We start from the raw sequence: 24200 nt of genomic DNA on the forward strand, positions 1-24200 counted from the left end.
TTAAATGTTTGTGGAGAGAAGGCTGTCAAGGCTTTAATGTGCGTTGTTAGTCATCCTCCTTCTATGCCCAAGATTCCTCATTGGCATGGGTAAAGGAACCCACGTGTACAATCCTTTCCCTTAACCACTTCAATAAATATACAACAATTAATAAGCAGAAAACATCATGTGTACACTTTTAATAATGTTCATTGATATGAATATATACATATGTATATACATATATACACACACATATTTATATGTATATATATATATATATTCATTTTAAAAATGAACAAAGGACGAGCCCCAAAGATACAAGGTGCCTCCTTGCATGCCTTTCTTTGTACATGAGGACCACAAAAAAGGAACATGTTTCACAATGTTGTAGTTCATTTGATGTTTTATGTACATGAATAATAAAGTCATATACACAAGGATCACTTCAACTCGTTGGCTAGGTTGTAGATAAAGTGACAAGCTCTCATCGAAACTAATTTAACCAACGTCTTTTCCACTTCACGAGACGGACAAGAAGTTGGGCTACCTGCAAGAATGTTTATTGGTGATAAGCACAATGATGGCCCACAAGCAACCACAAATATCAATGTGCAAAGTACACATTATAATTACCTCATCGGGATCTTTAACTGAGCATATTGCATTTGTTTCTTTGGGAGTGTTGGACACAAGTACACTAAGGCCATTCTTTCTTCTATTCACCACCTAGTATGATTTGGAGATACAATTATTATTATAAAACACACCATCAAACATCATAATCTAGGTGCATAAATAAATTTCACAAGCCCACCTTGAACGCATCTTCATCAGTTCTATCATCCCCCACATATATTGGAAAAACATTATTTTGATCTTCAAAACCTACAAGACAAGCCTTCAACTAAATTAATCTGTATTATCCTACATTGAAATTTTTTACATTATACACACTATAATGTCTTACCCATTGCTTTTAATAAGTATTCCAATGCTTTCCCTTTATTCCATGTGATAAGTGGTCGAATTTCCAGAATCTGAGGAGAGAATATAATTGGATCACCAACATATAGCTATATGAATGAACAAACATTGTTATGTGTATAATGATTCTGACCTTTCGACCCTCTGTGAGACGAAGGGTAGGATAAGATTGTACAACTTCATGCACTTGCTCAGCCAAAGCTACCCAGTTCTACAATTTTAAACAAAAAATGTTGTGAGAATGTTTGAACCCCCAAAGGAATGACAAAAATAAAAACAATCCTTGAAATCTCACCTTTTCATTTACACATCGAAAGTGAACGGTGACACTAAATTTGTTATGTTCCACCTTTGCCCCTTGTATAGCTTTAGTCTTGTTCTCCAATATCTTGAAAACCTATAAAAAATTTAATTTAAAAGAATGACTTGGATTGTGTACATAACATGTTGTATTTCACAAGTTCATCATACCTCATTAATGGGGAGCATAAACTCATTTCCAGGTTGGAAGAAAACTTGTTTTGAGGCCTACATTTTTTCAATTTCAGTTTCAACATAATATGCTTGTAAGTCTCTTGACAAAGCCTTTAGATTAGACATTCTTGATGTGATTTATATTTGTACCTTGTTAATTGCATGACAATGGGGCTCTTTTGGTCCCATAATGTCCATGCCATGACTTCCTGCATAATACAATTCCCGCAACTTTACAAATTGCCGTATCTGTCACATCAAAATAAACCTTGTATGTAAGTTAGGGTTAGGTTTATTATACGGTGTAAAAAAGAAAATGACAGAAACTTCATTTCATTTAAAGTACATTTTAACAAGTTTCTGAGTTCTCAAAAGGGAGGTGTTTAAAAAGACGCAAACATCAAAATATCCCCATTGTTTTTCATTATTTACCAAGGCAATACCCTCCTATAATGATAGTGTTTCTTATCACTAATGCTTTGGGGTAAAAAGGAAATTTTATTATTTTAGTTCTCCTATTATTAGGGATGGTATGTATTGATATTTACAAAGCCAGAAAGGCTAGAGTTTGCATTTATCCCCGCACTATATGAGAGGGGTGCTATTTTTTCCTAATCTCGTGAGCCTTGAAATTAATCCTGAGTCAATGTTATTGCACCTATTTTTCATCCACCAATTTTACCTTTTCTTGACTTCTTCCTGATATAATCGCTGTTGGAAAAACCTTGGCAACATCTTTTACAATTGCACGCATCTGTAGGAGAGGATGTGTTAGTAAGAAATGGAAGGAAATAATCATGGTTTGTTAAAATTTCATTACATGATTAATCATTTTCAATTATCAACATGTTCAAATACCTCATCTGTCATGAATGCCATGTCAGGGTTCTCAATAATGGGCGAGAGTGTGCCATCGTAATCAAGGAAGACAACGATTCGTTTGCCACTAGCATTTGCCACTATTTGGTCAAAGTTGTCCAATGCAGAAGGAAGCTATTTGGATACATACACCAAGTTCAATGTCATGGCATGTTTTACGTTTCTCAAAGCAACATAGCATACATTTAAATTCTATTTGGAATGATTAGAGTTTTATATGTGAAAGGTAGTTATGATTATCATATGTTCTTGGATGGAATGTCAAGAGCTTATCGATGCAAGGTTATGACAATGAATTGTTTATTACATATGTACCAAATAATTGATAAGTAATTTGTGAATTGTATTTACTACATGCTTCATCTCTTGCTAGCTTTGCATTTACTTTAGTATATTTTACTTTTGTTTACAAAAAAGTCAACACACATATACATATAATAAAAACTTAAATTCTGAAAATGCCTTTTCTAATACGTTCATTTATATATATAATTGATTTTTCACAAGGTTGAAAATAATTGCTTTGTTTGTGAGAGATTCACACATGTAGTACACACACAAAAGGGAATGTAACCTCTCTTTATTGGAGTTCCCTTTTGAGGTTGTTGGTTGGACTAGTTGTGGGGTCCATCATTGTCATCTTTGACAATCTTGGTCATCTATTACTAAGATTTACACAACCATCTAGTTCAAGACACTATAACTAACATTTACACAACCATCTAGTTCGAGACATGGACTAATTCGAGAATGGATATTATAGCATCTACTTCATTCTTAAAAGACACAACTAATCGATGGATAGATATACAACGACATCTACTTCATCCTTAAAGTGTTTGACATTACGTACTACTTTTATTTTGTGTAATGAACGATGAAACATTCTAGCTTATCCTAGAGACTATTGTATCCTTTGTACTAAAAAGGTTTGTATTCTTTATGAGCTTTTTATCCACATATATTTGACCCTTAACTATGGTGTGGTACACTTTGACACTACAAATAAGGGGCTTCATATGTGAGGTTGACTCACAAGTGTTTTATCAACACTTTTCTGAACCAAACACTATGTGCAAAAAAGAGTGTCTATTTGCATTCATATTATGATGGCATGGGCTTGCACCATTAGTTCCATTCATGTTACATGCAACAACAAATAAGTCATTTTCCCTTAAGGGTTAACAAATATATTAAAGGACCCGATTAGAAACTATGTAAATACATCTTTGTAATGTAATGTGTGAATAGACAAAGTGGTTATTAACAAATGCAAAAACATTATGCCAACATGTGCACATGCACACACACATGCATAAATACATATGTACATACACACATACGTACGTACGTACATATATACATACACAAATATATACATGAAATGATGAATGCATCCATACATGCATACATACACAAATGCATACATAGATAAAAAATGCATACAAGTGTACATAGATACATACATATGCATGAAAAATGCAAATTATACCATGCAAATGTGACATGTAGACGTACATATGTAAGGTCACATACACACATGCATGCATGCATCAAGTATAGAAGTGTGTATATATGTATATATATGCAACATATATCATAACAACTCATCCTTTGAAGAAGTATTATGCGTATAACATGATCTTCATGCATAAATGCATGTCATGAATAATTACCATGTGCCATGTAAACATGCACACAACTCAAATGAACCTCTTTGTTCATTAAAGAATAATGATTGAATAATCTATTTTATATAGAACATGCATCCCACACACATATATTGAATGTAAGTATGTGGACATAATGACACATTGTTTAATACCTTCGACCAATGATGATAAAGACTAGGTCTTTTTTATGAAGATTCTATGGAGTTTTTAAGAATTCTTGTTGGAGTGTGTAAAAATAATGTGAAAGCATACACTTTGTAAAGAGAAGGATATCATGAGGGGAAAAATGGAAAAATGATATCTACCTAATCATACTTACAATAGTATGATGCCGCTGAGGAGAAACGATGCTGACGAAGATACTTGGGTCCTTCATATTATGCATTGTCTTGCAAGTGTTGTTAGTAGTGGTTGTCCTTGTCTCTGTCGTTATAGTAGCAGAAATACAAGTGTTAGTGTTGTTATTGGCATTAGTGTTAGTAGAAGGTGGTCTATTGCATGGGGGTGAAGATGCCCTCATGGCCTCTAGCCACCCATGGACAACAATACTACTAGTAGTCTTCTTTGGTCCCAATATAATAGTAGTTGTTGTCGTTGTGGTGCTAGGTGATGAACTATTGTTGGTGGCCATACTACTCGTGCTCATGTTATGTGTCCCGGCCACCACAAGCAAAGGAGAAGTCCCTAAGGTCAATGTTGCATGCCCCCTTGCATTGCATGCACTGGCCTCCCCATTGAATTTGTTGCCCTTGGGAGCATGATGAGTTGTTGCATTCACTATGGTCGTAGACATGACGATAATTGAATGGTATGTGTATATGAAAACTTCAACAATTCTTAAAATTATAATGAATTTTCCTAGTTGGATGTTAAAACTAGAATGGATAATTATGATGACTATTAATACATGTAGAGTTGATAAATATTTTTACACTAGAGTATGTGATATAGTGGGGCTAGAGAGAGTTAGGTGGTTATTTATGATTAAGTGTTTTAATGTAATTCCTTTGTAAGAATCCCTTCCCTTTGAGTGTTATAAACAAGTTTGAGCACTAATAATTAAGAATAGGTTAAATTAAAGCAGTTATTATTTAATAGCTTGAATATGATAGAATTGCTACGATTTTTATGCATGAACTTCAAGGGTTTTTATATAAGTGAAGAATTTTTAGGTAAGTAGCATATGTAGAAAGACTAAGAATTCACTAGAGGAAAGTGAGGGAGAATAGGTGACAATAGATGAGGAATGGTAGTTAATTTATAGGGGGAAAAACCGAGGGGGGGGGGGGGAGGGGGGAGGAGAGAGAGAGAGAGAGAGAGAGAGAGAGAGAGAGAAATATTGTCGAGAGTCGAGACTCAAGAGGGTAGTTTGGGTGAGAATATACCGTGTACATATTGAAAGGGCTATACATAAATATAATGATAATAGTCGTATAGTGTGCCTAAAAGAGTGAGTAGCCCATACCGCTCATAGTTAATGGTAATTATTCAAAACTAGCAAAATCTTGAGTCCACACCCTTGCGGGTTTGATGCAAATACATAAATTATGTAGTGTAATATGATAATCTTCGAAGCAATGCCTCGCTTCAATTTTCGTTTGTTCCTAGTAGTAAGCTTTCTCACTTACTAATAAAAGAAAATGTTAAGATATGTAGGACGATATGCCCTCCTACACACATAGAGTGACATATATGTTTGTGTAAGTAGTAAAGCACAAGTTTGAGAAAGAGGAGACAAAAACGAAAATGTCAAGAAAACCCCAATAGCCCCTCTTCTTCTTCTAAGAGAAAATTCATCCTTCTTTATTTAAGAACATTTTGTATTATATATATATATATATTCTAACTACATAAATTAGAAAGGAGTTAACAATTTTAAAAAGTAAAAGCTAAATTTAATCTGCATGCATGCATATATACATATTACATACATATATATTTACATTTCTGAATAAAAAATGAAAAGCCATAAAAAAGATTTTAATTGATTGAATTATTTGTTGTTATGATTAAAGCTTTGGGGGGATTATTGAAGAATGGCAATGTGTGTAAGTTGGTTTGTCCCTTTAACTGAACACCTACAAAATAGTCAGAAAAAACAAAGTAATAAAAAAAGCATAAAAATAACTTGTTCTTTGATTTTGTCTTTGTTTGCTTTGGGGGGGAGGGGGGTGTCTTTTTCCTCACACACCGGAGACTCGAGAGGAGGGATATGTGCTTGTCTCTTCATCACCTCAAATGACAACACGTGTTCGACAAGATCATGGCGTCTCTTGAGAGGGTTCTAAATAAACTCTTTTATGTTTTTGCTTACTCTCACTCAATTCGCTTCCTTTGGAACCCATCCGTATCCATCACATTTACTGAGTGTCTTCCTTTTTTCCCTCCAGTTTTGTCCCTACTCTTAGTGATGGTCAAGGCCTAAAGTGTTGTCTTTTCTTAGTCTCTTCCCCAGTATGTATGTTTATATGTGTGTGTGTGTGTGTGTGTGTGTGTGTGTGTGTGTATGTATGTATGTATTATTCTACCCAACAACTACAACTACATCCCAATCCTTACTCTTTTTTCTTTCCTCGATCTAACTTTCTTTGTCTTGCTTATGTTGTCCATCATTAGATTAGCTTGGTTTAGCTTAGCTACCCTTTGAGCTTATTTTTAATTGTTACCGCACCTTGTGCTCCAACATATGATAACTTATCTTTCTAGGTTGTTTTTTAATTTGTTATCCCCACTCCAAATTTGAAAACCTCCTTTTTCCCTTCCCTTAAATCTCTCTTTGAAGTACGAGTGCTTTTCAAATGGAAACGCGCACACACATTTAATAAGGAAAACCTCTCTAAACTTCTAGTCACTCTCACTCACTCTCCATTGTAAGAAACTCTCTAAAACTTGTAGGTTTCTCACTTTGTCAAGGGGGGACAAGGTTGAAGTTTGAAGTAGACATTTGTTTCCCCCCCCCCCCCCCCCCTCCTCTCTCTCTCTCTCTCTCTCTTCATACTATTACTAGGCTTGAGGCAGTTAAAGGGACCCAACTGATGTGATCCTCTCTTTACATGCAAAAGAAGCAAAAGACAAAAGAGTACCTTCTTCGTGCCTTCCTTCCTTACAAACTCCCTTGCAAGTTGCAGACACAGACATAAACACAAACACAAACACAAAGATAGAATGTGTGAGAGAGTAAGACTTTTTTTTTCTACTTGACCATAAACTAGTGATGGTGATTTTGTTGAAACTTATGTTGGGATGAACAACGTGGCCAACATCCTTGCCTCTCAAATGTGTTCACACGTGACATGACTTGCATTATCACTTGCCTCACACGTGCTAGCGTAACCTCTCCTCCCATTAAAATCGATAAAAACAATTAGAGAACTAAGGTACAAAGGCCCATTCCTCTTCTTTGGACCGTAGCGCATGGACTACACACATGCACATGCATGCGCGCGCGCGCACACACACACACAAACACTCCCTCTCTCGCTCTCTCGCTCTCTCCCTCTACCCTAGTGATAAGTCATGTTTTCACTAGCTGATGCACCTAGGTTCAATATATTGTTGTATGAGGCACTATTTTACTAGATGCCACTCCAAACATAGGGGGTTGAATGCATGCTTTTTCTTGTCTCTCTCGAACAACTTTACTAACTGAGCTATAAGTTATAAACCATATGGTTAGTCAAACAACCTCTCTCTCTATGAACACGCGCGCACACAAATTTTACTTTTACGTTTTATACATTGTCAAGAGAGCTTTGCTCTTGTTGGTTCACTCTTTCCCTTCCTCCGAGAAGCCTTCCTCGATCATTCCACCATCCACTTTGGTTTAGTCATCTCTCCTTACCTTAATATAATGGATATCACTAGAAAAAAGGGAGATTTTCCTAGAATTTCTTATTCACATTCCATCACCATAAATCGTGCTTGGTACAGACACATAAAGAAAAAATTATATGTTATTCATCAATAGAAGTGCTCCTTTATATTTTTAACATGTGGCATCCTCTAACCCTAGTTAATGGTAAATCATGTTGTGTACATATTCATACTCATATATAATATTCATTGAGAGATATGCCTATTTATATTTTTATACATGTGCCATCCTCCTACCAAAGTTTATGGAGGAACTTTGGCCACCCACACACACACGGTGAAGAATCACGCTTATATAATCGTGTCAGCCTTTCATCCACACACATATAAACACGTAGATGAGTATGTCACTAGATAATATTTAGTAAAGCTATCCCATCTCAAAACATAGTTCCACTCATGCTTTCTACAAGCATGATTTTCGAGGAAATAAAGCAATCCTCCATAGGAGCACGGGTGCACATGCTTGTTGACGCGCGCTTTGTGCTAGGTTGACAAAAGTTTATATTACCTAAAATGCACACTCGTGGACATGTCATCACAAGATACGGTAGTTTATTTTCAAAGCATGTTGGAAACTATTCATGTGCTCTTAAAAAAGTTTACAAGAGCACTAGAATCAACATGTGACCACTCCTTGCGCCAACTTTAACTAGTAGTTGGCCACATTACTCATCCCTACACAAGATTGAGGTCACTAGTCGAATAAAAAGAAAGTCGTCACAAGACTAATGGCCAATATTATTGTTTGTGTAGGCGCCACTCCAAATGAGTATCTTTATGCCATTTGAACACATTTGAATGGTCGAGCATCTATTTATGATTCTATGCTTCATAATTCTGTTGCGGTGTCCTACTTTACCAACTAAAAAAAGCATTGCCCATCATTGGTATCTACTTGAAAGATTAAAGGCTACATGCCCTTTAAAAGGTAACTCTATATGTTCTCATAAAAGTTGAATAATTTCGACATTTCTTAACAAGTAACAATGGCTGCTAAACTTTACTTGGTTCTTGCATAAATTAGGCTTTCGATAAAAAGAATCAAATAAAGAACCTATAATTTACAACACATTATATATTGACATATTGTACTGCCCAATTAATGTAATCCTATTAGTGAATGAGAATACTCAACATCATTCAGAACTTTGGAGCATATTGTATGTATATTTACCCACATATGGTGATGTTGGAATCTTTACAGTATACGGCTTGATAGTCAAAGCATTGTGTGTGCCATTGGTGCCCTTTGCAAGTCAATTAATTAGAAAATGGTGAAAATTGGAGTAAACCAAAAGGGTATTTGAATAAACAAAAGTTTTAAAAAAAGAATTAAAAGTGCCTCATAAAATTATTAACATATACTAAAAATGTGTATAAGTGCTTGAAATAAAAACATTTCATTACGTGCATTATAGATGTGCAACTATTATTTAGATAGCGAATCACTTCACCTTCAAATTTATCAAGCACATTTTAGATGCATGAACCCTACATACAACATTCCTAATGAACAAAGGTTACAAGAAATAATGTCACCATTTTATCCGTACTCTGCTTACAAGCATTTGGTAAATTGTAAGGTATGGGTTCTATGAAATGCATAATTTATTTATTTTAGAAAAAATGTTAGTACAACAAAGTTGAAGATATCAGTAGACAAGTACTTGAATGAAACACTTACTATACGAGATGCAGAAGTAAAGTTGTAATGTATGCATGTATATATGCATATCTCGCTTCGAAAAAGTAGCTTGTTTATAGTAACTTACAACTTTAGTACCACAAAAAATGTGATGGCATCTAATTGTTACATTGCATCTAGTTGTTAGTAGAAATATGTACCATAAAAGAAAAGGATGCCATCTTTAGTGCAAATGAAACCCTCTCCACCTTGCTCACTTGCCCGCTCCCTCTTCAAAAAGGGTATACAAACCACTAAAGTCATAAAAAGCATATTAAAGAAAAAAAGTATTTACACTCGAGTTTGACATATATCTAAAGTTGTTAATCTAGTGAATGCATCTAACCAATAATAAGATCTGAAAAGCAAGGTTTAATTCATCTTCATCTTATACACGCACAATGAGATTATTAATCCTTGTTCCAAATGTTTATTGAATGCAAAAGCTTGTTTCATCTTTGGAATTTTTTTCTACAAGACTCTAATGAAGCTATAATGCTTGTAAACTAAATTACATGTGTGCAACTTTGATTAGCCTGGAAATTATGTTGATCGACGAGGAACATGTTGTCAAAACAGCTTTTGTCTTAGTATAAAAAGGATTCATTCGGTGTACACACTTTGAAACATGTAGGACAATTTCTTGTATCACTTTTACTTACAAAAAACATTTAATATAAGGAGTTTTCTATGCGAATAATTATTTTAAGTCTCATGTAGATTTACTCTTAATTCATAAAAGAATATTCTATCATGATCATGATGTCTAATGACAAATGCTAGATAAATGGTTATTGCTTACTTGGCGCTCCCATTATACAAACATTTTTGTATAATAATTGATGGATCAATTTTTTCTTAAAGGATGCATATATACATAAACAATTGACGCTATAAAAAGTTGTGCAATGTTTTTGTGTATGTGATTTCTAATCAAAACATAGGCGAACTTAGAATCCATATGCCTATCGCAACCACTATTGTAATCATCTCCCATCATTGGTATCCCAATATGCAACAAATGATTTTCTCGAGGATTTCCGATTCCCCACCATAAAGGTATACATTTAATGATTGTACAAAAACCATATGACTTGTAACTCATTTTAAAATGTTGTTACGACGAGAAACATTTCGTGAAGATTGTTCTCTTTGCGTTATTTTTTACTTGTACTAGTGGGTCTTTATTCTCCTTTGGAAATGATCATTGCACATTTTTTTAAATAGTTGACTTCTATCCACAAATAATTCATGAGATCATTTAGGATGTGATGTGTTTATATGTAACCTCACTTGATTTAACATGAACCCATATTATATGTTTTTATCATTTTCCAATGAAGTTTATATTCTTTGATCATGGATAATTTTCAAGAACCTTTCACTACTTGCAAACTTGTAGTGGCAATCACCATTGTTAGTGGCAAAGGAATGTTTGATGGTGTAAATGATGTTTTGGCTTTCTAAGTTTCTCTTGAGGTTGGTTCTAGTCAAAATGTTTAAGATAATTAAGGATGGTTGAGTGTAAGTGCTATACTTTATCAAACATAGTTGGTGTGAGATTCTTATTTGTAGATGGAATTATTGTAAGGTAAACAAATTGCGTTTCAATATAATGGTTGTATTGATTTAAAGCATGTAATTGTGCTTCAACAACTATTCATGTCTAGAAGTTTACAATTCATTACAGTCACATTTTATAAAGCTCTACAATAGACACCATACATTTTGCATTAAACCTTGAAAAACAATTAAATTGTGGTATGACAAAAGCATACTAATATCTATTGGTTCTTATATCACATTGACTATGTCACGATCCAAACACATAATTATATCTCCTTACACACTAATATCTTGAAAAGATCAAGAAAACATTATGGTTTCATTTTATAAGCAGTAAAAGGCATCAAGAATCAAGGCTAGATACATTGTATCAAGAAAGTTTCCGAAGGTAAAGTAGCTTTGTTTTCAATAGTATTAAATATTTACTTATTTATAAGTTATAACTAATGATATATAGGTGTGGTTGAATGATTATTCTTAATGAATCCACTTGATATTCATTACTTGATGAAGTTTTTCATTCATTGTAGCATTAGGGCTTTTGGGAAACACTCGACAAACTAAATGCATGTGGAGTAAGCTCAAAGTCTATTTGATAAAATAGTTCCCATGCATCAAAACTAGCCATTATACTTATTCATTCAAAACCAATCATTATATTAATTCATTAAATGTGACGTCTTCTTTTTTAAGTGCTAAAATGATACCTATTTGGGTTGTGGTTTGTTCCAAATAATTATAAATATGCTAGCATCAAGTTATTTTTATTGTCCTCATGCAACTAAAGGCAACATAGTTGTGTAAATACTTTGAGAAGGCTCGATATAATTTGACAACAAACCCCCATTAGAATTCCTCCATATTCATTGTTGGTTCCCATCAATTTTTATTTAGCTAAACAATAAAGTGTCTAGTATTTTGTTTTGCGAATTTCGGAGGCACTCTCGGATTTGGATGTAGATAACTGCCCTGGAATTGATGGCCTCATCCCTCACTTCTTCACGAACCTTTGGGATATTATTAAAGAAGACCTCCTCTAGGCATATGAGGAGATCATCACCTCTGGAAATATTCTGGAGGAATTTGGATAGGGGATGATACATCTCATTTGTAAAAGTGGTGGGAGTGCCAATGACATTAGTAAGTGGCAGCCCATAACTCTTCTCAATATTATTTATAAGTTGTTCGCAAAAATCGTGGCACTTCTCCCTCAACTCATTCATCCCTCCCAGACAGGGTTCATTAGAAATTAGAGCATCCTAAACAACCTTTTCTCATTCTCGGAAACAGTAGCCATTGCCAAGCGTACCAACAACAAGGTAGTTGTGGTGCTCCTAGATTTTGAGAAAGCATATGACAAGGTATGTTGGAATTGTCTAGAAAGTGTGATGGGGAAACTCAGCTTTCAACAGTCATGGATAAAAGGCATTGCATGCCTTTATAGGAATGCTAGCGGTTGCATATCACTAGCAGGTGAAAGGGGCCCTTCTTCCGAATATCATGATCTGTACGATTGGGATGCCTTTGCCTCCATCCTTATTTCTATTATACCTTGAAGCACTCTCTAGCTTTCTCAACTCGCGACATCTAAACCTACGTGGTCTTCCTTGTGCCACACTCTCACCAATGCCTTTTGGATATAGAATTTGCAGATGACACCGCAATCTACATGCAAGGGGATGTGGAAAATCTAAAGAAGCTAGAAAGTAGATTAACCGTGGTTTGCAAGAGATCAAACGCCATGATCAATTGGCACAAATCATGTGCAATATGGATTTTTAATGAAGCACATCCTACCTGGCACCCATATCCCAATTTCAAGTGGATTAATCAAGGAGGGAGCACCAAATATTTAGGTTTCCAAATTGGATTCAACATTCCTCCGAAGGCGATGATTGCATCAATTATTCACTCCACTTGACAAAAGTTGATACCTTGGAGATCGAAAAAACTGTCGCCAATAGGTCACATCATAGTGGTAAACTAGGTATTACTCACAACAACATGGTACAACCTATCATGTTGGACAATATCTAAGGAAACTATACATAAGATTCAACAATTGGTATACAACTATATTTGGTTTGGTAAGGAAGATCATGCAACTTGCCCCAAGGTGGAGTGGCCTATACTCACATCACCTAAGTCGAAAAGAGGTGTTGAGATACAAGCTCAACATTGGCCGGATCGACTGTGCAAGCCGAGAACCGGATCGGTTAGGCCAGATCGGTGCGTGCGTAAACTGGTGCACAACAAGAGGCCGGATCAGTGCGGAAATCGGGAGGCCGTTGAACAGATATTCCGTGAGGGAATATATTTGGGAGTTAGTGTAGGAGCTCAGTTATGAGCATTGAAGTACGTGTCAATACTTCTGTCAGTCCATATGGACTTGTATAAAAGCGCTATCTGAGCACATCCTATGTACAGAGTTTACACATTATTTGAATTTAGTTTTTCTGTGTGTTTACTCCCTCTCTGTCTCTCCTGCGTACATTCTATCTTAAGCTCTCCATTAAACCTGTTTTTTCCCTATTGGTATTCTGTGTTTCATATAGCTTCCACACGTAACATTTCACATGGTATTAGAGCGCGAGGGTTGAGAACCTCTGCAGCCGACTTCAGCTTGAAACACAAAAAAAAAAACTAATCTCGGTGAAGAACAGAAAGAAAAAAATGAATAGAGGTATGGCTAGTTCGCTTCCAACTGAGAAGCTTGATAGAAGTAACTACGCATCTTGGTCGTACAAGATGCACCAGTACCTGCTCGGACATGGATACTAGAGCTATGTCGATGGAGGGAATGATACTGCACCCGAATCGACACACAGAGACTTCCCGGCCTGGGAACAGTCAGTGAGTAGAGTTCTCTACTACTTCACGTCCTGTGTGAGTGAACAACTCTTGAGCTACATTCAGGATGCAAGAACGCCGAAGGATGCTTGGGGAAATCTGAAGATTATCGCCGCAAGCACCACAACCAGGAAGCTCCAACTCCGACAGGAGTTGAGCAATGTGCGTCAACGTGACATGACAGTGGCTGGCTACACCTCCAAGATAAAGGATATCTACGACTCCCTCGCCTCCATCGATGTGAACGTTGAGGAGGGCGAAATGGTGCAGATCATCCTCGGAGGATTGTTCAGAGCATTCCGAACTGCTGTTTGTACAAGGGAGAATACGCCGTCGTTTTTCGACTTGTAGTCGATGCTCCTTGTAGAGGAGAATCACGCGGGTGCGTCGACAAGTACGCACGCTGACAACAAGATGCTATACACGGAGGGAGATAGGCCCCGTGGTTGCGGCGGACTAGGCGAGTCAGCGCGCAATGGAGGCGGCTGACGGGAGCAAGGAAGAAGGCATCGTGGTGATGCCGGCAGCAATTTCGGACCCTCCGAAAGTAGGGGGAATCGAGGAGGTGACGAGAACCGGCAAGGGAAACACGTCGCGGAATGCTGGTAATGTGGCAAGAAAGGCCACAAGGAGAGCGAGTGCTGGAAGAAGCGCGCTGATTCGGAGAAAACCGGATCCGGATCCGGACAGACCGAACAAGGAAATCGGCAACGGACGCGCTACGCCGAAGGATCTGAAAAAGTCGGAAAGGGGGCAACCTTCGTGACAAGACACAAAGCGAACTCGATGAAGAAGACCACCCCGGAATCGGACGAAGTGTGGTACGTTGACTTTGTAGCGTCAAACCATATGACGAACCATAAAGAGTGGTTCTCATATCTGGAAAAACCAGAACAACTGGGAGTAGTCGCAACAGGAGACGACACTCCGCATCCGATTGTACATGTCGGTGAAGTTCCCCTCAGCCACGTCGGGCAAAAAGGGAAGCTAATGAACGTGTTACACGTCCCGACAACTACACCCCGCACACATGGATCTACCTCATTGAAAGGAAGAGTGAAGTCTTCAACTGTTTTCGGAACCTCAAAAATCTTGTCGAAAGGGAAACAGGGAGGAAGATCAAGTGCATGCAGTTGGATGACGGAAAAGAATACGTTTCTGGCCAATTCAAAAGTTATCTACAACTAATGGGAATTCGACGCGAATTTAGTTGCAGGTATATGCCGGAGCAAAACGGCGTAGCCGAAAGGAAGAATTGGTCGGTTGTGGAAGTGGCACGGGCAATGCTGGAAGAAAAGAGCATGCCCAAGTTCTATTGGGCCGAAGCGGTCCGAACCACGGTCTACATCTAGAATCGGATCGGCGAAAAAGTGTCGGCACATGAGTTGTATTTCGGAAGGAAGCCGAATCTACGACACTTGAGGGTTTTCGGTAGCATCGCGTATGTGCATGTGTCGAAGGAGACGCAGAGGAAGCTTGACACGAAAACCGAGAAGTATATCTTGGTCGGCTATTTGGACGAACAAAAGGGTTAAAAGTGTTATAATCCCTAAACCAAACAAGCTCGCGTAAGTCGCAATGTCGTGTTCGATGAGTCTGCGTCTTGGTATTTGCCTCTGACTTCGGACCTCAACTCCAATCCGAGTTCTAAAGATGAGGTCAGTGAGGCTGAGATACCTCTTGATGAACGCGAAGTCGGAACTCTTGAAGAGAGTCCGATCTCATTTTAGCTAAGTGGACCGAATGAGCGACTGGGTCGGTTTGACCAGTAAGATGAAGAGCTGGCAAGTAGTGGAGACTCGGTCATGCATTCCCCACACAGGAAGTCGAAGAGACGGCTTACGCGCAAAGAAAAGGGAAAGAAGAAGATGCCGGAGTATGGTACGGATAGGGACGAGTCGGATCAATGCGAATCCGACTCCGAGAAGAACGATGACGAGCCTTCAAGAGCGACGCCCACGTCGGCCAGAACAACCTCAACATCGGCTAATGATCAATTATGCTGTCGTGCCTTTCGGCTCCGGATCGTTGCGTGAGTCGGGTGGGAACCGTTGGGGTTTTGGACTAGGAGGAAAGAAAATTCTAAGGCAATTAAGAATATATAATATATTGTAAGAAAGAAAGATATGAAAAACTCGTAAATCCCACGATTATATTATATTAATCAACCCTTGTAAAATAATCAACAACCTCTATACATCTTTCTCTCTTCCTTATATAGTGTTGGAAGAGTCTAAGTTTATCACATGCAAGCATCATGCTTTTCCTATCTTTAGTTTTCATGCACACTGCATGTGCATGATTAGCTTTCTTTCTCATCTTTTCTTTTAACTCGAGTGTGTATGCATGAATAACTTTTTGTACCATGCATGTCTAGAATATTTACATGGGATAAAGTTTAGTATAACTTTAAAATTCATAATATGCTAGTATAATGGTAAGGCTTAAAAATCGTTAACATGGAGGTATAGGGTTCGAATCCTACCCTATGCATGTAACAATCTTTTCTTCTATTTACAAATTTGTCTCTTCATCCGGTTCTCACTAGTTCCTCCTTACCGATTCCATCCTTCATCTGGTTCTCACCGGTTCCTCCTTACCGATTCCATCCTTCATCCGGTTCTCACCGGGTCTTCCTTACCGATTCCATCCTTCATCCGGTTCTCACCGGGTCTTCCGTATCGGTTCCTCCTTCCGGTTCTCACCGGTGTCGTGCCTTTCGGCTCCGGATCGTTGTGTGAATCGGGTGGGAACCACCGAGGTTTTGGTATATTTCACGTAGTGTGCGATTCACACTACGACAACGCTGATCTACCCGCCAGAAGAACCCTATTGTGCGGTTTGGATACAATGAGTACATGGCGCATCACTATGCATACATTACATGTGTAGCGGAAGTGCGTGAGCCGGAGAGCTACGTAGAAGTGGCAAATGACGCAAATTGGCATGCCGCCATGGAGGAAGAGATGAACGCACTTCTAGAGAATGAAACCTGGGACCTGGTTCATGCCCCCAAGGGTGTAAAGCCGATTGGATGCATGTGGGTGTACAAGGTCAAGTACAACACCGACGGCTCGGTCAACTGATACAAGGCCCGATTAGTAGCAAAAGGCTACGTGCAGCAACATGACATAAATTACGATGAGACGTTTGCGCCGGTCGTGAAGATGACAACCGTCCGTGTTTTGCTTGTGGTAGCTGCGGTGAAGGGGTGACACTTACATCAGATGGATGTAAAGAATGCGTTCCTGCAAGGCGAGCTTGAGGAACAAGTGTAGATGGTACAACCCCCGAATTTCACTCCGGAATGAACCCTTCGGCGGTATGGCGATTGAAGAAGTCCCTTTACGGACTAAAGCAAGCCCCGCATGCCTAGAACGTGAAGATCACGCAACGATTGCTTCGGATGAGATTTGCGACATCCAAATCAGACTCTTCATTGTGTTAGGATTTTGGCACCTTCGGATGGGATATGAGTACCCGACACGGAAGACCCGGTGAGAACCGGATGATGAGTACCCGACAAGGAAGACCCGGTGAGAACCGGATGATGAGTGCCCAGCAAGGAAGACCCGGTGAGAACCGGATGATGAGTGCCCGACAAAGGAAGACCGGGTGAGAACCGGATGATGAGTGCCCGACAATGGAAGACCCGGTGAGAACCGGATGACGCAGGCCCGGTGAGAACCTCTAACCGGATGAAGGGGCATATATGTAAATATGTTTCTGTTAGCCCATTGTGGCTATCTTTGTAAATAGCATGAAAGTCATATTAGTATAAATATGCCCTAGGGCAAACAGAGTTAGTGTGTGTATCATTGTGTTGTCATTATTTTGTATAGAGTTATTCGTGTAACTGTTGTACAGAGCGTAGCAGAGGGAAAGAGAGAGAGACAGAGTGAGTCTCTGTTGTAACCGTCGCTAGGCGAAGATCGTGAGCACGAGGTTGCTGCCTCCGTGTTTATCTGTTGTATTCCTCTCGACATAGTGATAGTTGGAGTTTGTGAACTCCCGTGGTTTTTCCCATTTAGGGGTTTCCACGAAAACATACTATGTACTCTTTTTTCAGTGTTTTGTGTATACGTTCATACATCTCCTATTCCCATCTTTTTGTGGTTGATCCTAAGACTCGGTTGTGGCCGAGCAATATTCCGCATATTCTTTACAAACTGGTATTAGAACGAAACGACACAGAAAATGGAAGATTCATTTGGTTCAAGCTCACTGGCTCCAACTACTCAGTGTGGAAGTTGAAGATGAGGGACATGCTCGTGGTTAAAGATCTTTGGTTTCCGGTTCAGTTCGGGGACAAGAGACCGGACAAGATCGATGCCACGATATGGGAGGTGATGCACATGAAGACAATGGCATACATACGGTGCTTCATCGACATGAGCCTGTACAACAACTTTAATGAAGAGAGCAAGCCTCATGAGCTCTAGGAGAAGATCGGCATTATGTTTCAGAACAAAAATGTTGTTAATCGACTTTCGGTATTCCGGACTCTAGTGCGGCTCCGATACCAAGATGGCTCCAGCATGGCAGAGGACATGAATGCCTTCTAGGGGCTAATTCACCAGGCAACATTGTTGGAAGTACCTCTCGGCGATGAGGTACTAGCATTACTCCTGCTTGGTTCCCTCCCGAATAGCTGGGAGACGTTAGTTGTCACTTTGGGCAACGTCGGGCCGGAAGGAAAACAACTATCCCTAGCAAGAGTCAAGTCGAGTTTGCTAGATGAGGAGGCATGTCGGAAAGATAAAGAGGTGATCTCTGACTCCAAAGCGCTCCTTACCGAATCGGAACATGGAAGACAAAGGAATCGAAGTCCCCAGAACCGGGAAAGGTCGGGGACACGGTCAAAATCAAGGGGGAGGCCCACTTGCTTCTATTGCGGCAAGTCGGGGCACTTCCAGAAGAACTGTCGGCATTTCCAAAAAGACAAGGAAACTGACAGTACCAATTCGAAGCGGTCATCGGACCAGAACGGTAAAGACCGGAGGGGACCAGACCGGAAGGGAACGATGGCAATCACCGAGGATTGGAGTTAAAACCTGCCGGCGACGAGACAACGTGGGTTGTCGATTCTGGAGTGTTCTTCCACCTTACCCCGGACCGGAAATGCTTCTCATCCTACATAGCCAGTGAGCATGGTTGTGTCCGAATGGGGAATGAAGGTACATGCTGAATTGTCGGCATAAGAGACGTGTGGTTGACAACACCAACCGGATGCAAGCTGCTGCTGAAGGATGTCTGACACATTCCAGAGGTTTGACTGAACCTAATATCAGCCGGTCAGCTAGACGATGGAGGCTACACGGGTAGCATTCGGAATGGAGTCATGAAGTTCAGCAAAGGGAGCCTAATAGTGGCTCGGGCCCGAAAAGTCAACACGTTGTACCTAATGAATGCCCGGTTATGCCGGGAAGAAGTGAACGTGGCCTCTGACCTTGCCGGTGAGCTATGGCACAAAAAACCGTGTCACATGAGCGAGAAGGGGATGAAGAGGCTTGCCGATGACAACCTCATTCCGGTGAAAGACGTGCATCTTGAGAAGTGTACTGACTGCCTGGCCGGTAAGCAAAACCGGACCTCCTTCTGCTCAAGGCCACCGATGAGTGTAATGCAGCACTGGAGCTGGTGCATACAGATGTGTGTCAAGTGGACACGATGTCACATGCCGGATCAAGTAGACGACCACATGTCACGATGTCAAGTAGACGACCACAGCTGGAAGCTGTGGGCCACACCATTGAAGACGAAGGATCAGGTGTTATCCATCTTCAAGGAGCTCCACGCAAGAGTGGAAAGAGAAACCGGCTGGAAGCTGAAGGCGGTTCGAGAAGATAATAGAGGAGAATACCTGGGACTTTCCGGCTTGGGAACAAGTGGCAAGCAGGGTAATGTGTTGAATTCAAACGGAATATTCGTGAGAAAGATATGCCGAGCATACACAACTCGAAAATAGAATAACAACAACAAAATGAACAAGATACACAGTGTTTAACATGGAAACCCTAATCGGGAAAAACCACGGGAGAAAGAGAGATCCAGTATACAAAAATATAATAAACGGTTACAATCTTCTCTAATGCACACAGAGAACCCGCTTAGGGTTCTTAGCAAGTCCACCGAACTTTGCTGCCGCTCTCTCTCGCTCACACACTCTCTCTTCTCTGTCACACTCTACAATAGAGGCTCACAACTATTCTATTCTGCACACTATGTTTGCCCTAAGTGTATTTATACTTATACACTATATAGGCTATTTACAAATGTAGGCACTGCTACTATCATTACTATTATAACAATAATAATTATTCAAACGACTTATCGACTAGTCGACTCCAGTGTCAACTGTCCAAGCGGCCTAACTAGTCGGCCTTGTCTTCGACCATCCGGTTGGCCCGACAAGTTGGTCATGTCTTTGACTTGGACTGTCCTATTGTTGACTCTTCATGTCTTCAATTGTTGGTACTCGGCCCGACCAGTCGGTTGCTCCCATAGCAGGGACATATTCCTAACATGCTCCCCCTTCACTCCTATGGGTGGATTTGGTAGTCTTGTCCTTTGTCATTAGACTCTGAGTTTGTCCATTGGTAGGTTCTTTGTCACCATGTCAGATCCATTTTCGCCAGTATGGATCGTCACAAGGGTAAACTCTTCTACGACATTGCTTGACATTCAACTTGCAGTTGATCGGCAACACAGAGCCGACTGGCTTTGCCTTTGACATGTTGAATCTTTCTAGGATCTTCGTCGCGTACTTCTCTTGTGACAACCACAACACTTTCTTAGTTCTATCTCGAACTATGTGCATCCCTAAGATCTGCTTTGCCGGTCCAAGATCTTTCATGACAAACGACTTGCCTAGTGCTTTCTTCAAGCTCACGATCTTCTTCGTGTCTTGTCCGACTATCAACATGTCATCCACATATAACAAGAGAATTAAGAAGTCACCTTCATCATACCTTTTGATGAACACACAATGATCAACCTATGTTTTCTGGAACCTATGTTCCACCATAAAGGACTCAAACTTCTTGTACCATTGGCGTGGAGCTTGTTTCAACCCATACAAGCTTTTCTTCAATCGACACACTAGGTTCTCTTTCCCTTTCGCCACAAAGCCTTCGGGTTGCTGCATGTAGATCTCTTCATCCAACTCCCCGTGCAAGAATTCTGTTTTTACATCCAACTATTCAATCTCTAGATCCATGTTCACAACAATGCTTAGAACAGTTCGGATGGATGTCATTTTCACGATTGATGCGAATATTTCGTCGAAGTTGACACCCTATTTCTATTGGAATTCCTTCACCACAATGCGGGATTTGTACCTGGGTGTGATGTCGACTTCTCCAGTCTTCACCTTGTAGACCCATTTGTTTCTGAGTGCTCTCTTACCTTTTGGTAGCTCCACCAAGTCGTACGTATAATTTTCGTGCAAGGAGTCTATCTCATCTTGCATCGCACTCTGCCATTTTTCTTTGTGCCCATTGGCTATGGCTTCTTCATAACACTCAGGTTCACTTTGATTAGTCAAGAGGATGTATTAACTGGCATATGTCGTCGGTGCCCTCCTGTATCTCCTTCCACTCGTTGTCAGCTCCAGTTCGGATGTCTCTGTCGACTCTACTCTTGGCTCAGATTCATGTGTTGAGCGGTCATTGGGAGTTAGCTGATTCCAACTCGAAGTCTTCAATCGACTTCAATAGGTCCACCGACTCCGACTCTTCTGTGTTTGTCGGTTGCTCCGAGTCGACCGACTCAGATTTGGCTGTGCCGATTGGTTGTCTCTGAACAACCGAATGTGTCGGTTCACTTGGCCTTAAGTCGGTAGTAGTAGGGGTTGACTGGGAAGTCGATTCAGACTTCTGTTGGTTCCAATCCTCTATTGTATTGTCTTCCAAAAGGACTACATCCCGACTCCTCACTACCTTCTTGTTGACTAAGTCCCACCACCTGTAGCCAAACTCAATGTGGATGGAACAACATTGCCCTAGTATCCAAGAGATGAAAGGGAGGCTTCTCCTTCTAGGATGACAATGCTATGTGAATGAGAGGTGACTTCAGAAAAGAAGTCAAAAGAGGAGAGAAGATGGATGAGGTGTTGTCAAAATTGAACGAGGATAATGTGAAAACATTGATGAAATACATGAAGCAGGCTGAGATTGCAGCATATAGAGGTGTGACGGGAACACAACCACCACCTTGCCTTCTAGAATATGGAGGATTGGACAAACTAGAGGTCACAGTTGTGGGGGCAAAAGAGGTGGAAGGGGAGGTCACCAAGCAAACATGATGGTAGTAGAAGAAGAGGATGGAGCAAAGGTGGTGTTCACCAAAGCGGATCAAGCTCTCTTACAAAAACATAGGAGGAAGCAAATATCCACATTCATGCCAAGGGGTAATGTTGCTACCTATACATATGTTAGGATTTTGGTCACTCCGGATGGGATATGAGTACCCGGCAAGGAAGACCCGGTGAGAACCGGATGACGTAGGCCCGGTGAGAACCTTTGACCAGATGAAGGGACATATATGTAAATATGTCTCTGTTAGCCCATTCTGGCTACATTTGTAAATAGCCTGAAAGTCATAATAGTATAAATATGACCTAGGGCAAACAGAGTATCAGGTTGTTGCATTTTTGGGTGTAACTACTGTATAGAGCGTAACACACACACACACACACACACACACACACACACACACACACACACACACACACACACACACACACACACACACACACAGAGACCTTGAACAGTGGTGGCATACTAGAGCATGCAATCTGTAAACAACTTGGCCTCTTTATAGCAATATTCCAAAGAATACACATCTGATATCGATTTTGAGCATTAGCACTAGGAGGCAGCAAGATCTTTCCCAATTTTTCCATCACGGACCGTAATATTGGCCAAACCACTGAATATGTGCAGTGAATATGTATTTTCGGCTTAAATGGGGTACATTTATAGGACATTGTTTCCATTGTGGTGTGTTGGGGCATTTTATGGCTGAGTGTCCTCAAAAAAGAAATAATGTAGTGGAGGTGGTACATGAAGAGCCTACAAATCATCATCAGATTCAAACTTTGACAATTTCAGAGCAAACAAAGGAACCACAAATTGTGAATGAGAAGGATGGAAAGACTCTAGAGGATGAAGGACAATGGCCAATAGTTTCTGGAAAGATGAAGAAGTCTAATAAGAATGTTGGGCATAATGTATCTATGGAGAAGGGCACACAGATTCAACAAACAAATCCCATGCGGAATAAACCATGGACTCGTCAAGAGGACTATCCAAAGAAATTATCTTTTGATAATAAAGGTAATTTGTATGTTACTTGGAATAAACGGAAATTGGTTCCTCGTTCACATGAGGAGCCATCAGGGTCTGGAGTTTTGCATTCTCATAGTAATTCATATGCAATCTTAGGGGATTTATTTCAAGATATGGCAGAAACATTAGCACTGAAGGAGAAAGAGATTCCTCGAATAAAAGGAAAAAATAAAGTATGAAGATCACCACATGGAATGTGAGGGGTTTGTGTTCTAGATTTAGAATGCATGAGGTTTGGAGGATTGTGTTAAGTGAGCAATGGGATGTTTTATGTGCAGTAGAGCATAAAGATCATCATAATGCTGGTTTAACTAGTTGTTGTAAGGGTTATACATTATGTTATGCTGGCAAGGTTCATGGGGATTATTCTGGGATTTTCATGTTTATAAGAGATAAATTTCACCCAAAAGTAATTGTTTCAGATGAATTTGGAAGATTTATTGTGGTAGAGATATGTTATGAAGGGCAAGTTCTTTGGTTAGTTGGTGTGTATGCATCGAATGTTTCACAAGAATGAAGGTTGTTATGGAGATCTCTGACCTCGATGCTTGATAATGGTAGACCCGGTTTATTGATGGGAGATTTTAATGTTTGTTGTGAGACAAATCAATCAACATCCATCCACTCTATTATGGATGGACCAGAGGCTCAAGAATAGGGAGATTTTGAGACTAAAATCATGTTAAGGGATGTATGGAAGTGGATTAAGGGAGATGAACTTGGTTATACCTTTCAATCGGCTCAATATAAGGATACTTGGAGTAGGTTGGATCGAATGTATGTAATGCATACCGAAGGATTTTTACCAGAGATTTTGGATATTTCAGTGTCTTATGGGTCAATTATATCAGATAATTTCCCATTAATTTTTGAATTCACTCA

General features: G+C 39.7%; 1 protein-coding gene across 1 annotated transcript; it reads right to left on the reverse strand.

Annotated features, from left to right (window-relative positions):
- Nucleotides 1-296: 296 nt before the first annotated feature.
- LOC147867439 (putative trehalose-phosphate phosphatase C) lies at nt 297-5236 on the reverse strand. The gene is made up of 11 exons (XM_087315223.1): nt 4312-5236; nt 2299-2433; nt 2123-2194; nt 1591-1689; nt 1438-1494; nt 1262-1363; nt 1100-1177; nt 950-1019; nt 797-867; nt 616-708; nt 297-529 (listed from the first exon to the last, which is right to left on the reverse strand). Exons 1-11 carry the CDS (start codon nt 4783-4785, stop codon nt 476-478), a joined length of 1305 nt encoding a protein of 434 aa, XP_087171349.1. The 5' UTR covers nt 4786-5236; the 3' UTR covers nt 297-475.
- Nucleotides 5237-24200: the final 18964 nt, after the last annotated feature.

This window comes from Azolla caroliniana, unplaced genomic scaffold (assembly GCF_043228905.1).
Source record: "Azolla caroliniana isolate FFs.n. ecotype wild unplaced genomic scaffold, voAzoCaro1.0.p SCAF_2, whole genome shotgun sequence".
NCBI classification, from domain to species: domain Eukaryota; kingdom Viridiplantae; phylum Streptophyta; class Polypodiopsida; order Salviniales; family Salviniaceae; genus Azolla; species Azolla caroliniana.